The sequence below is a fragment of the Asterias amurensis genome, chromosome 2 (genome assembly GCF_032118995.1).
Source record: "Asterias amurensis chromosome 2, ASM3211899v1".
Taxonomy (NCBI): Eukaryota; Metazoa; Echinodermata; class Asteroidea; order Forcipulatida; family Asteriidae; genus Asterias; species Asterias amurensis.
In genome coordinates this window covers 24,145,083-24,160,912 of record NC_092649.1, presented here as the reverse complement: position 1 = coordinate 24,160,912, position 15,830 = coordinate 24,145,083, and the positions used below count along the sequence as shown (strand labels likewise).

Here is a 15,830-nt window from a genome sequence, read left to right as displayed (position 1 = left end):
TGTTTGAATCAACTTCACCTTGTGAAAAGCATTGAAGAAATCTTTGCTTATTTTTAAAGGCGTTGTCTGAGGCTGCTGATGAGCACACCAATTTTCTTTTAAACGTGTACTACAATGTACATGCGTTACACAAACTGTAAAACCACACAAATTGTATGTGACTAGATACTTTTATGTTCTGCATACAGCTTTAAAGGCAGTGGACACTATTCGTAAATACTCAAAATAATTATTAGCATAAAACCTAACTTGGTAATGAGTAATGGGGAGAGGTTGATAGTATAAAACATGGTGAGAAACAGCTCCCTCTGAAGTGGTCAACGTAGTTTTTGTGAAAGAAGTAATTTTCCAAGAATTTGATTTCGAGACCTCAAGTTTAGAACGTGAGGTCTCGAAATCAAGCATCTGAAAGCACACAACTTCGTGTGACAAGGGTGTTTTTTCTGTCATTATTATCTTACAACTTCGATGACCAATTCAGCTCAAATTTTCAAAGGTTTGTTATTTTCTGCATATTATGTTGAGATACACCAAGTGAGAAGAATTGTCTTTGGCAATTACCAATAGTGTCCAGTGTCTTTAACATGAACCCACGCCCAGAACCCGAATAGCATCCAAAGTTTGTTTTCTTCTTTCCTTTAGTGCAACCATCCTTCAAAGAGGATTTTAGTAAAGTATCTTGGTCTTGCTCAATGACACACATGTCAAGACCAGGACTCGAACCCACACCCCAGTGACTCAATCACCAATACTTATGAAGCAACTGTAAAGCAATTATAGTATGTCTTGCTCAACAGCTCAAAGACACACATTCCAAGACCATGATTCAAACCCACAATCTGCTGACTTTAACCATCAGTGTCCATTTTTTTTTATAGAGCTGCTAAGCAGAGAGTATTATTGCTGAACAATTTTCTGCTTAGGATGGCAGTAACAAATAACCTTAATATTGTAAACATAATATTGTTGTGCTTAGCTAATTGTGCTTAAGCAGGTCTATTAAATGGACCCGGATTATGTGTTAGATTCACAAATTGGCTCAGCCAGGACACAATATTTTCAAGCACAGAATAAAGCTGTTAAAACAACATTATGGGCCAAGAAAAAACATACGCGGTAGCCTGAAAGATAACCAATGACATGATGTAATTTGGATTATAACCTGTTCCTGAAAATCAAACTTGTACATACTTACCAACAGATGTGCCTAAGCAGTTAATAAAAGATATCTACAACCATTTATACATTTGTGGACCAGTTTCATAAAGTTGTTAAGCAGAAAACAACTGCTTAACTAACTGAACCATCTTAGCGTAAATATGTAGTCCAAAGCAAACACAATACATGACATTTTAGCTGGTGACCATTTTTGTTCCCCCCCCCCCACCTCCCTCCAAAAAAAAAAAAACCTGCTTCTAAATCTCCAACAATTTTAATAGCAAACATGCTTTTGAAATCCAAATATCCCAGTTCACTAAATCTTGATTAGGGGTGGTATATCCCTGTTGAGCCGAATATATGAGGGGATTAACCCATGAGACAAAAGGTGAAGAGGGACTTAGATGACCCCTGACCCCCACTGGAAGATCTGACAACCCCTATCAGTACAAATACCTCAGGTCGAACATGGGAATACAGCTAAACCAATTTTAGGCAAACATTATTTCACTGGGTCATGCACATATCAGTGATGGCCAAAACAGCTGTTTATCAGTTTGCAGGTTGCCCGGCTGTCTTCACATTTTCCCCAAAACACATGTACTATCTTTCAAGGAACTTTTTCTTATACAAAACATGTAGAAGATCATTTTCTTTTCTACTGAAATTTGGCGGCTTAAGACTAACTCTTGCAATACTGACGAGCAATTGAGGTTTTTGAATGATGTCCAGGGCTCCATTTCAAATATATATATATATGTTTACTTTTTAAGATGTTAATTTGTTTGTTCTTAACAATGTAATTATGCAGCGCCCAAATGGAAACCAGTTATTTTTTACTGATTTGGCCCACCCTGGGTAAATAAAGGAAATACTAAAATAAATCAATAGAGCTGAAAGAGCCGAAAGTCTTGCTTAACGCGTTATGTAGTAACACTTCTCAGATTCAAATTTTGGGGCATAAAAAAAAAACCTGTTGTCTTTTTAACATAACCACATTACCACGAAGCATACAACCAAATGCTGCAGTAGGCTTCAAACCAAAGATTTTTATTGCCGTCATATTTTAAGATTGATTACCGAACAAATACAAACCCTTTAACGAGCAGTGTTTTTTTTCACATACTATTTTTGAAGTCCCACATCCTAACCAATACCCAGCGCAACTAACCCACATTTTCATAACCAGGCAGGTCAAGCTGGCGTCATCTCGGGGTAATAATTCAATACACTGCGGCCCCATTCATGAGCAATCAAACTATGTAAACTATGTTATCAAATGTCATCAAGTTCTGCTCTCTGCAATGTGAGGGCGTCGTGTTGGGTGGACTGGTTGACTGGCGCAAAGAATAAATCAAGAGATGATGATTTTTTTTCTGCACCATACCGAGAGGAGTTATTAGAAAGAAAAACAAAGAGCATCGGAAGTTTGTGTAAAGCCACTGGACACTATTGGTAATTACTCAACATAATTTTTGAGCATAAAAACTTACTTGCCACTGACAAGCAATGGAGAGTTGTTGATAGTATCAAACATTGTGAGAAACAGCTCCCTCTGAAGTAATGTAGTTTTTGAGAAAAGACGATTTCCACTAAAAAAAATTCCACTAAAATATTTGAATTTGATTTCTGGACCTCAGAATTAGGTATTGAGGTCCCGAAATCAAGCATCTGAAAGCACACAACTTTGTGTGACAAGGGTGCTTTTTCTTCCATTATTATCTCGCAACTTCGACGACCAATTGAGTTCAAATTTTCACAGGTTTGTTATTTTATGTATATGTTGAGATACACCAAGTGAGAAGACTGGTCTTTGACAATTACTTATAGTGTCCAGTGTCTTTATTCTACTGGCTCAGTGGCTTATTTCCTTGACTTTCACCTCTGTGGATCCTGGTTCCAATCCCACTTTCTGACCCAGCGCCTCACATGTGGATTGAGATTTCAATCCCTTCCTTGGCCCAGTTTCATGACTCTACTTTATCACTGGATATTATGCTTGCGATCAGCATTCTTAGCTTACGACAGGGAAAGTGCCAACTGTCTGCCCTAGCTGGGAAAGCGAAGGATGCTTTGGTAAAATGCAGTATACATATCCGCAAAAGAAAAACATTTCCACCAAACTTGTGAAATACGCTTGACGCGAGTGATGAATTGCCTGCTTCCATAAGCGCTGTTTCTTTGCTTTATGGTAAGCAGAGCCATGAAACATTGGTTTTTACTTTAGGTGGAGGTTTTCCTGCCACATCTGAAACTGACATTTTACTTTATCATCTTCCCTTCACAGGTCGGCCATATTTTCACTCAGGGCAACGTGGTTACGGTGCAAGGCTCTTTTTGAGTGATTCTTTATAACAATCGAATTAGAGTTAAACATTATATCTGTGCTTATCAAACTTTAAAGGCACGTTGCCTTGGATCGTTCGAGCTGGTCAATGAAAAGCAACTGAAACTGTTTGTTATGGTTAGAAAGATGTAGAATATAATGATCCACACAAACAGGCCTCGAAATTGCATGGTCTCCTTTTACTTTGCCAATTAACCGGACGGCTATTTTTAGCCGCAAAATGGCATGTCTTGTTAGTTCTTGAAGTATCAGGAAAACCATGAAATTTCGAGGCATATTTGTGAGAATCATCTTTCTAACCATTAATGCATTTCAATCACCTGATCCAAGACAGTGTGTCCCTTAAAGCCTAGCAGCTCCATAAGCTCAGCCCTAGCCTGGATCTCTATATATTCCAATAGCCTTTATCTAAACTACTTACTTGGTCTGGAGTATTTGGAGATTGCTCTAAGGTACTATGGGTTGATTTCTCACTGTCGTTGCAATTATGTATAAACTTGATACGACTTTGTGTCTGAAACGAAAAAGTGAACATAAGAAAGGGTTATTATAAGGCTATTTGTGCCTTGAACACTCAGCAGGGTGGATACAAGCGCATTACAAGTCTTATTATTATTATTATTATTTATTATTATCAATATAACCAATTCAATTTACCTTATTTATTTATTCAGTCATTGCTGACAAAAATGTCATGAAATAAAGGACTTTTATTAACAGTTGCAACTTCAATGAAGGCATTTCCATCTTTTGTGGCCCCTGGAGTTCTAGAAGTCAGGGAGCTTCAGACAACAGTATCCTCAGCACTAAGAACAGCAGATTGAAGACAGTGGACACTATTGGTAATTGTCAAAGACTAGTCTTCACAGTTGGTGTATCTCAACATTATGCATAAAATAACAAACCTGTGAAAATTTGAGCTCGATTGTTCGTCGGAGTTGCGAGATAACTATGAAAGAAAAAAAACACCCTTGTCACACGAAGTTGTGTGCTTTCAGATGCTTGATTTCGAGACCTCAAATTCCAAACTTGAGGTCTTGAAATCAAATTCGTGGAGAATTACTTCTCTCTCGAAAACTACGTCACTTCAGAGGGAGCCGTTTCTCACAAGGTTTTATACTAACAACCTCTCCCCATTACTCGTAATCGAGAAAGGTTTTATGATGATAATTATTTTGAGTAATTACCAATAGTGTCCACTGCCTTTAAAGAGCTTAAATTCTCCACAGCCACTCAAAATAACAGTTTCTTACCAGGCTTACAAAAATAGTCTAAATTCAGATAAAAGTTTATCACCCCTAGTTTTGTCTGTTTTTTGGGTTGGTTTTTTTTGCAATCTTTCAGGAGACAAGGTGGCTTTTCTTGTTTGTTAGTGTAAGTTGTATGCAAAAATGATTAAATTCAACAAACAAATGCATTGATTTTTTTTGCAAAACCAAGATACCCAAAGCCCAGCGTCTGGAAAACTCCACAAGCTTTAGGAGATTTTGAATGAATAATGATCCACTATTTCAACACAACCAGCAAGACACGAAATAAAACCACCTCTGACAGCACCGATTGTACACATCACCCAACAAACTAACCCCAGGAAGATGGATAAAAAGTTTAAAGGTTGCTAGACTTGGGGATGGTCCCTAGAGACTTCCCGCACTGTTAACCAATACACAGAAACAGGGAACCCAACAGTCCTGTTTTATAACGGCAGGGTTAAAGATAAAGTGCAGGGTTGGAAACATAATCAAGGAACAAACAAAGTGGATGAGTTTTACCGGTATCGATTCTCCAGAGACATATTTCCGTCTGAAATACTGTTAAAGTTGAGAGAATGGCAATGGAAACCAAACAAAAAAATTAAAGCGGTAAATAAATGCACATTTAAATAAACTATACAGTCATTGAATTTCAGTTTTTGAAAAAAATCAGAGGTACAAAAACTGTACTTTCATGTGAATGAATAGGGCCAGTACAGAAGACCTCTACGAAGAAGACAAAAAAGTGAAGAAAAAAAAACCAAATAAACCTCCCCAAAAACCTGAATCTACAAATAAACGAACAAACAAGCATTGAACAGTTCTTTAATTTCATCAAAGTTTAAGAAATTTTAACAGGTTGGTTGCATGGTGTGTTTTGTGAAAACTACACAATGTGAATGAGTTTTCTCCCGCAATATCCAAAAACAGAACAGCCTGCCTTAAACTTCACTCTTGAGGGGGCACATTAATTTTCCGCAGGGAAGGGGCACTCTTATGGGGAAAATGTAAGTTTCTACTAGAACCTTGCAGAGGGCACCACAGCAGTTGCTGGGGTGCTGTGGTGTATTTTGAGGCCAGCAATGGCCAATGACAACGCCTTTAAATCCATGCGGGGTAAAACTTATTCAATGTTGAGACAGAGTTATGTCTCTTGAGGTTTAGTGATTGATACATGGGGTAGGTGACTAGGTGGGCCAGGCCACAACTCCTGATCTCCCAGTGGGGGTTAGCCCAAATCTTGGGACTTGGACCGAGAGCAAAGTGTTTCTTTTGCACTTTCAATAAACTGACATTGACTACAGAGAAATGTATTACCAGTCGGAATAACTGAGGATCAGGATTATGGTAAATAAGGTTAAGACTATAGTTACAGATGACTATCACAGAAAACGTCTCAACATTGGTTGTTGGTATTAATGAATTACATAAACTAGTTGACAATGCAGACCCTACTGGTGTAAATTACAATATGTCCTTACATACATAAATGCACCAGAGAAGTTGTTGGTCCTAACATTGAAACATTGTCCAGAGATTAATTTTTTTTTTTTAAGAACATAATTATCTTGCTTTCCAGTCCAATGATGTCAAAACTGGGCACTTCCATTGGAAAATCTCAAAGGTTCCTTTGAGAAACTTTAGAAGGGTACCAAGCCAAAGACCAGGGCAACGGAAGTGAAATTCCAGTCCTAAATCAAACTGTTATTAACATGAAATTAATACTTTTTTAAAAATAGGATTGTGTTACTTGGCGAAATGTAGGTATTGAGAACTTTGCACGGTGCAGACATCTAGTGAAGGTTTGCTGAAGCAACAGGTACATGAGTACATTTTGTTCTGAAAAAGAATTGGTAGTGTAACAAAATTCTCAACATTTCAGGGTTATATTAAGTTCAACTCATTCCCTGTTGCGCTCCGTGTATTGACTTTAAGTGTAATTTTCCCATGAGGTAAAGAGGGGCCAGACTCTTTGGCTCCCAGCCTCACTTTGATCTTGTGGCTTTGCATGAGAAGAAAACAAGATAAGATAAATGCACCTTGGTAGACAAGTAACAGTTTCAGTTGAAAATGGTTTTGATGTTGATCAAATCCATTTCCAAATCCATTGTAATTTAAACTCTGGTGGGGATGGGTGGGGGGAGTGTTGTTCCCCCCCCCAAAAAAAAAAACGTTTCAAGAAACTTTATTAATCAGGTCAATTTGCCGTTTGAATCATTTGATTACGGAACAAAAAGATCCATACATCGCGACAAAATTAGAGTCAACAACTGACCATCTGTTTGCTTGAAACACAATACCCCTTATAAACTTAATTTCCATAAGATGAAAATCCTTCAATAATTGCCATTTAATATGAGATAACCAGCACAGCATCATTTCATAAACTTGGAAGCTAAAACCCCGACAATTTTTTATCAATTTCTCCGTATTAAGGGACTCCAGCTACTGCGACCCGATGACAGCATTTGACCCCATGACCCCTGCAAGTGGCTAGGTGCCCCTTGGGAGCAACCCCTTGGGGATGGAGAAGTTACTGTATCATGAGACGTCACCTCTGCATTGCCTCACAGTGATTCAATCAATGACAGATTACCTCTAATTTTTTGTTGTGACCACCCAGTTTTTTTTTTATTTCACTACTTTTTTATTTATAAGAACCCCAAAACATGTTTGCTGTATTTGAGGGTATCTTTACAAGATTTATGAGACGACAAGTCACCTTCTTTTCATCACCTGAACTCTAAGCAAGTAGTGCATGTACTTCAGACAATAACCTCACAAATTGGCTCCGTGGAAGGAGGGAAGTATTGAACATACTACTTGTCTGAGACGAAATGGTAGTTTCCATCATAGGCCTGGAATTACACTACAGGCAACAGCCTCCGGTGCCCCTGGTCGTGGACTTGGTGCCCCTTCAGAACTTTCCCATATACTTCAGGATTTTCCAATGGAAGTGCTCTTGGCAAATTAAAAATGTCCTTGCCCTCTTCAAGATAAAATTCCATGCCTGCCATATATTGAGTACAACTCCCTATAAAACTACATCCAGTTCTACACATGGTACCCCTCAATTATCAACTTGTTAATACTTGCCTACAAATACTAATCTGACTACATGTACGTAAAATAAGGCCTACATGTACATCTTACTCTGTGTGCCCCACTCAACCCCTCACATGGCACAATTCCTTGCTTGGTGGGTATCCCAAGCCACATGAGAGTTACCAAAGGGTGTGACTTTCAACTGTAGATAGATGTACCTCTGGGATGGATTTGAGAAAAGAGTTTTATAAGACTTGTCTTACATGTATCTTGAGTCAGGACGTGCTACTTGTCCTAACTTAGGACTAGCCTTGAGTTTTAAATAGCTCATAAAGAGTCCTAAGACTATAGTCTCAAGTTTAGGACTGTCTTTGTGGAAACAACATCTGGACTTGTTGATACAGTTTCAACAAATTTTTGGGAAAGGTTCTTGTTTGAAGCCTATTCTTCCTCAAGAGTAAAATGGATGATGTTCAAGTGATTATGCAACACACAGTTAAAACAAAGGCATGTGTATTGGAAGTTTTGTCTATATTGTAAATGATGGTACAGGATGAGGTTCATGTAAACTAAAGGCTAAGAAAAGCCAACATACAATGTATATTGGGTGTCGCGGCTGAGCAGTCAAGCACACCTGACTCAAGCTCTGGTCTGCTGGTTTTTCTGATCAGCTGAGCGTGGGTTCGAGTCCCAGTCTTGACGCCTCCTTATAGGCAAGACACTAGACTATTATTGGTTTGTCAGGGTTTGCCCTGGCGTTTCTGGCAGTGGTTGCCGAGTGTACTCTAACACAGGTATCATAATCCACAAACCTCAAAACCTGTCTTAAAAAGTGTTTCTCTTTAAATAAGAATGTTTTTCAACACTGACCTAGCCAGCCGGACCACTTGGAGTGTGTGTGTTGACTGGCCCTCAGGTGTTTTAACTGGCATTTAGCCAGCGTACCACTGCAAAGGGAGAATGCTGTATAGCACAATATATCTATCAATAAGATACCCAAATGATACAGAAACATTTCAAGACAGGTTTTTCACATTTTGTAAAAGTGCGAGACCAATTTTAAAGTACCTTGTAAGGGGTTTATGAGGTGCTACGGTTTATAATATGTGACATTGCCTTGGAAGTCTACAATGTCTTTACATTTTAATTTTGAAATACGTGCTCTTGTATATTTCTTTGGTTTCTGGTTCAGATGTTTAAATGTTTAAGAACTAATTTTATGAATACATATTTCTAACTCAACTGCCCAACATGTTTTATACAAAAAATGATTGAATTATTGAATTCAAGATGTACTTCTAGTCACTTCCTGGGCACGTAGGCCTAAAAGTCCACTATGTACTCAGTGTAACTTCATTCACGTATCGCATTCTGGGTCTCCACAATCAGACAACATGGCAACAAGCAAACGATGTAAGAGAGTCACTCAGTATGTTTACGATTGAGAAGATCAGCGATCACCCTTCACATTCACAGCAGATGGAATAAATCAACCCTGAAGATCTCCCATTCTTCTCGCACCCTGTCAAACATCACCTCAACTTGATCTCCACCCACCTCCTCCCCCCCCCCCCCCCACCCAGAGCACCGCCACAAAACCAAGCAATACCACAACAAATTAAAAACAGGCTGTCGCGGCAGCAGGGCAGTCAGGAAATTCCTCCCAGAAGTTCATAAAATTTTAATGCTCTGTCATTAAAAAAGTGGGAAGGGGGGTGAGGCACATACTAGACAGCTCCTTGTAGATCGGACTTGACGGCACGAACATGATTTACAAGTTTGGAGACAGCCGGCCTGATACTTCACGGAGGCAACGAAGGCGATTGCCTCCTGATTACCTTGGTGCCCTTGAAATGCCCCAGTAGAAATTTACAACTTCCTCATACATAGGGTGCCCTTCACCAAGATGAAAATGCCTTGGTGCCCTTACCTTTCAAAAACGAAGCATACAGGCCTGACAGACAGAGTTACATGGTGGAAAATACCAGTAAGCAGAGGTAGGTATCAACAATAAAATAAGGTTAATGGAATCAGAGCCAATGATAATATGACGTCATTCGCTGCTCTGATTTACGGTGTCTTTTTTTTATGGAGTTCGTGCCCTTGGCCAACTGGGGAGTCTATTTTTCCTGCAGTAAAAGTCTCCATAAAACCATGGACCCCCTAAAACTTCCCCATCAAAATTCCTCCTCATCCTCCAGCTGACTTAAATATAAATGAAACATTTCCTCCTGAGCATTATTTGTTGTTTAACTCAACTTGTGGGTCAAAGGAAGGGATGGGAGTTATTACAATCCCAATGAGATATTATGAAGCTTTTTTTTCTCAACGCTCGAGGGGCTCTTAATTTCCCGACGAGATGAGTAACTTCCAGTCCCTGCTTTCTATCAAAAATAGTGCGTCTCAAACCACTGAACCATCCTCAAAGCCAGTTAATATGATCAAAATACATCGATCACACCTCTCAACACCTCTCAGTCATGTTCCCAGTGGGCAATGGCAGTTAATGAACACTGATTCTAAATTGGGCTCTGACTATCTTACCATTCTATCTTCAGTCTCATCACATTTAACTGGTAAAACAATTTTAAGATGGATTCACTGTGATAACAGGTGTTTCCGACCTAGCAGTTAGCAGAAAATATTTTATGTTTAGCATAAATGAGCAGAATACCAGTCACAAATTGTATAAGTGGTATTGTATTTTAGCTGGTAACCCTGTTCTGGTAAGCATACATGTAATTATGTTGTGCTTCACATTTTTGTGTATGCATTAAAGCCATTATACACTTTCAGTGCAGAAAAGAAGATAAAAAGTTCACAGATTTACAAATAACTCACAGGGTTTACAGAAGGTAGTGGTGAAAGACTTCTCTTGAAATATTATTCCATGAAATGCTTCACTTTTTGAGAAAACATTAAAACAATATCAATTCTCGATAGCGAGAATTACAGATTTTTTTTTAACACATGTCATGATACGGCGAAACGTGCAGAAACACAGGTGGGTTTTCCGTTATTTTCTCCCGACTCCGATGACCGATTGAGCCTAAATTTTCACAGGTTTGTTATTTTATGTATAAGTTGGGGGACTTGGACAATACTGTTTACCGAAAGTGTATAATGGCTTTAAAAAGCTCTGTGAAATTAGGCCCATGCCTGTTCTTTGTCAGTTTCCAGCTGGCCTAACCTCACCCAGCTAAAGTTTGTCACCTTTTTTTTAAACAGCACCTTTGAGGTTTAAAAATGTGAAAACATGGTCCTGGTATCTGTCTCCAGGAGGGAGAGATTTATGAGAAGGGTTGAAGGAATTCATGTCGGCAGTCAGCTTCAATTTCAAATCACATCACACCTCTGGTGCCATAGTGTGATCAAGAAATTTAAAGACACCAATAATGTACATTGTACACTGCAATTGGGTTTTTTTTTAAGCATGTAAGATGAATTATAAGCATTGTCAGTGCTTTCATGGCATTGCAAGAAAACATCTTCAGCCTTGTCAGGTGGGATTCGAACCCATCACCCTCTACATTATGAAGCACATGTCTCAAGCTTAAAATGTTAATGTTTGTTCAAGTACCTGGTGTACCTTATTGGTAAATGTGCTATATAAGACATTATTATTATTTTATTTTATGGCAGAAAGACACTGGACACTATTGGTAATTGTCATAGACCAGTCTTCTTAATTGGTATATCTCAACATATGCATAAAATAAACCTGTGAAAATTTGAGCTCAATTTGTGGTCAAAATTGCGAGATAATAATGAAACAAATAAAACACCCTTGTCACATAAAGTTGAGGTTTCAAAATCAAATTCGTGGAAAATTCTTTCTTTCTCAAAAACTAGGTTACTTCAGAGGGAGCCGTTTCTTACAATGTTTTATACTATCAACCTCTCCCCATTACTCGTAACCAAGTGAGGTTTAGCAAAACTGGGGTTATTCAATACGGTATATTTACAAGTGCAATGTAGCTTCTCTTAATCCTGCTTCAGCTAAATACGATAGCATGCTACTTAAACAGTACATAAACAGTCCACTGTTATTCTTGTCATAAAGAGATTCTGCTTATAAGACGTAGGCCTAGGTCTACATTCTGAAACAAATCTCATTTCTACTTTGTGTTTCTTTGTTTTACTTTCCTCTTGTAAAACGTAGAAAGAGGTACCTTGGCCAGTCCCAGCAATCTTGGTATTCAGTTGACTGTATCTCATCCTTACTCTATGATCTCATCCACCTCCCTGTAGTCTTTCATATAATTATTCTATTTTATTCTATTTTAGTTTCTCTAAATGTGCTTGACTGCGGTTAAGATCACCAAATTCAAGCTCTGGTGTTTCTGATCAGAGTGTGGGTTTCGAATCCCCAGCCGTGACACTTGTGTCCTTAAGCAAGACACTTAACCATCTGCGTCCTTCGGATGGGATGTAAAGCCGTTGGTCCCATGTGTTATGTAACGCATGTAAAAGAACCCAGTGCGCTTATCGAAAAGAGAAAGGGGTTCGCCCGGTGTTCCTGGCTGTGGCTGCTAAATGCGCCGAAGCACCTTGTAAACCCTTATAAGGTGCTACATAATTGGGTCTAATAATTCATCACTTCAACAACATTCTTTCTGAAAGTTTGTATACTCAGCGCCTTGAGTACCTTGTTTGGCGTACGCTATATAAGACTTCGATATTATTGACTGAACGGTTAGTTTAAAATCTTCAGACGAATTATACAGACAATGTGTTGTTTCAAATGGTTTTAGCCAAGCGGTTAGGAGGTTCAGACTCATGGTCTGGGTTCGAGTCCCGGTCATGACACCTAAGTGTCCTTAAGCTAGATGCTTTACCATAATTGATTTTGTCCTTCGAATGGGACATTAAGCCGTACATTATGTCACTTGTACTAGGATTAGTAGTGCATGTACATTTGTAAAAGAACCCAGAACACTTATCTTGGAAGAGTAAGGTATTAACCCTGGTGCTTCTGGTTCACAAGCACCCTTGTTTACAGGTTTCCCAAGGCTATCAAGCTACAGTGATTAAGTTCACTTTACCATTGGTTTCAGTACCAAAAATAGTATATAAAAAAACTATAAAAAAATAAGGTGCTTTGCAGCCAACTGTTTCATGTCTAATCGGACCCAGTTCATTCTAGAAGTTTGGAAAGTGATAGGGAGAGTGAAAACCATGGCATGGGGGAAGCTAAGCCTACTTTTATGGCACACCAAGGTCCAATAACAACCCATTTGTCTTCACTGGTCCAGTGTTTTATAACACTGGACTCCCCAGTGTGTATTTACCCTAATGCCTAACATGTAATCCAGTGTAATTGAAGCTCAGCAGCCCAAAGTATGTCTTGAAACATTTAAGGCATAATAAGAGAGCGCAGAACATTCATACTCCTATTACTGGTAACTCTGTCCACATCATAGATCACTCAACATTCTTTTAGCTTAGAAATAAATTGAAATGTCCCTTTTGATTAGAGTCAGTGAAGAGGTCTTCAGAAAAAAGGAGAAAAAAGAAGAAATATTTAACCATGTAAACCTTGTTTGACCTTGGTTAATCACCTTTGATGTTTTCAACTGGAAAGCAAAACTTGCATGACAAAAAAAAGACCCCCACACAATACAATTGTTTAAATATTTATTACCCAGTCAGTTTCACCTATGGTTTATTATTTACATGTAATACTTAAAATAAAAAGGTGATCCCCTGGCCTGCCTCTTCCCACATGTCCCAGGTTGTATCATAAAACAAAACTTGGGCATGATCCTCGGCTACACGCCAGTTATTGGTTGTATGGCTTCTGAATGGCACCCTCCCAACCACCCTCCCCACCCCCCCCCCCCGACATAGATTATGACAAAGTAGGCCTGCCAACATGGAGCTACCATGTAGATACATAGTGTAGTTGGTTGAGTGCCTGCATGTTTATCCAGGAGGTAGTGTAGTTGGGTCAAATCCTGCTCTAGTAAACTTTTCTTTTTTTTCCCCTTTTTTCTGCCATTTGTCAGAAAAAAAGAAACAATGTTTTAAAGCCATTGGACACTTTCTGAACAGAACAAAAGTTTAAAGTTCACAGATTTACAAATAACTTACAGGGTTTACAGAAGGTAGTGGTGAAAGACTTCCCTTGAAATATTATTCCATGAAATGCTTCAATACTTTTTGAGAAAACATTAAAACAACTATCAATTCTCTATATTACGGATTTATTTTTAACACATGTCATGACTTGGCGAACTGTGCAGAAACAAGGGTAGGTTTTCCCGTTATTTTCTCCCGACTCTGATAACTGATTGAGCCTAAATTTTCACAGGTTTGTTATTTTATATATACATAAGTTGTGATACACGAAGTGTGGGCCTTTGGACAATACTGTTTACCGATGTTGTGCGATTGCTTTAACAGAGTTACAACCAGCTTAATTCCCGCCAGATTCTCTCACTGAAAATTACCTCTAATGATAAGCAATTGGTTTCCTTTGAACAACAAGATCAAAGAAATGACATACAACCCCCTGACGAGGCCTTAGCAGGGAATCGAACCAGGGCCACAGTAGTGTGAGAGGCGTGCACTTTATGCACTTGCCAACCATGCTTTTTTTTAGTCAACAACAAACTGGCAAGTTAGGCCTACATTGTAAGTTAAAGGAACATGTTGCCTTGGATCGGTCGAGTTGGTCTTTGAAAAGCGTTTGAAACCGTTTTTTATAAAATGCATATGGGTAGAAAGATGTTGTAAAAGTAGAATACAGTGATCCACACAAGTATTACTCGAAATTGCACGGTTTTCCTTTTACCTCATTGACTAACACGGTCAGCCATTTATGGGAGTCAAATTTTTGACTCCCATAAATGGCCGACCGTGTTAGTTCGCACAGCAAAAGGAAAACCATGCAATTTCGAAGCACACTTGTGTGGATCATTGTATTCTACTTTTAAAACATCTTTCAAACCATGCATTTTATAAAAAAACGGTTTCAAACGCTTGTTATAGACCAACTCGTCCGATCCAAGTCATTGTGTTCCTTTAAGAACTTGCAACGAGAGAGAAAAAGAAAAGTAATAATCTAGATCCCCCAGTCTGCTCCCCAGTAGTGATCCATATTACACAGGAGAGAAAACCAGATCGAGGGAGAATAGACAGAAACCTAGCCAGGGATTGAACATTATATGCAAGTTATTTGAGGAGCTATAAATAACCAGCGTGATATTTGAAGGAGGAGGGGCGGGTTGTCTAATGGTGGGAAAGGGGGCGGACAGCTCAGTGTATCTTGGAAATAAAGTAGTGGTATTAAAAGCTCTTCATGCAAATCAGCTGTGTGGTATTAGCAAAAGTGGAGCTGGAATGTCATTGGGGCCATGAACCTGGTCTCCATGGTCTGTTCCTGGGAGTTGACCCAATTTTTAAAATAAGTCTTCTGTCACTGTTGGCCGAGCGGATAAGAGCACCGCACTTGTGAATCTGATCAGCAGAGTGTGGGTTCGAGTGCTGGTTGTGGCACTTGTGTCCTTAAGCAAGCCACTTAAACCATTATTGCTGCGTCCTTAGGATGGGACGTAAATTTGTGGGTCCGTGTGTTGGTAATGTACGTAAAAGAACCCAGTGCACTTATTGTAAAGAGGAGAGGTTTACCCCGGTGTTCCTGGTTTGATTGGGAGCATATTGCACCACATCACCTTGTAAACCATTACACGGTGCTATAAAGGGAATAGGTCTCAAACTTCAAATGTAGCTCCACACCTTGCAGGTAAGCATTTTAGACAGGTGAAAAGTCACAGATATTAGGCAGAACTATCCCCTCCTCAGAAAATGTTATTAGCAGCTCTATATAAAATGATCCTCAGCTCAATTTAAAAAAAAACCAGATAAGTCCAAAATATAATGCTTACTAAACATCTTATGGTGGGGTGCCATTGACAAATGATGTAAAACTTAGGCCATCTTGACTTGTGGTTTCTGCTAAGCAGGATTTATCTTTACTTAGCTGAATTTGCCTTTGCCCTTTACAATTCTTGAGCACCATGCAT

The 15,830-nt window shown here is 38.9% G+C and overlaps 1 protein-coding gene across 4 annotated transcripts in view; it reads right to left on the bottom strand.

The window, feature by feature from the left end:
- LOC139954298 (ERC protein 2-like) overlaps nt 1-15,830 on the bottom strand; it is a 100,582-nt gene that overhangs the window by 17,504 nt on the left and 67,248 nt on the right. For all 4 annotated transcript variants that reach the window (XM_071954031.1, XM_071954034.1, XM_071954033.1 and 1 more), the window contains one exon: nt 3,927-4,019. In XM_071954031.1, coding sequence (XP_071810132.1) covers nt 3,927-4,019 — 93 coding nt within the window. The remainder of the gene's footprint in view (nt 1-3,926; nt 4,020-15,830) is intronic.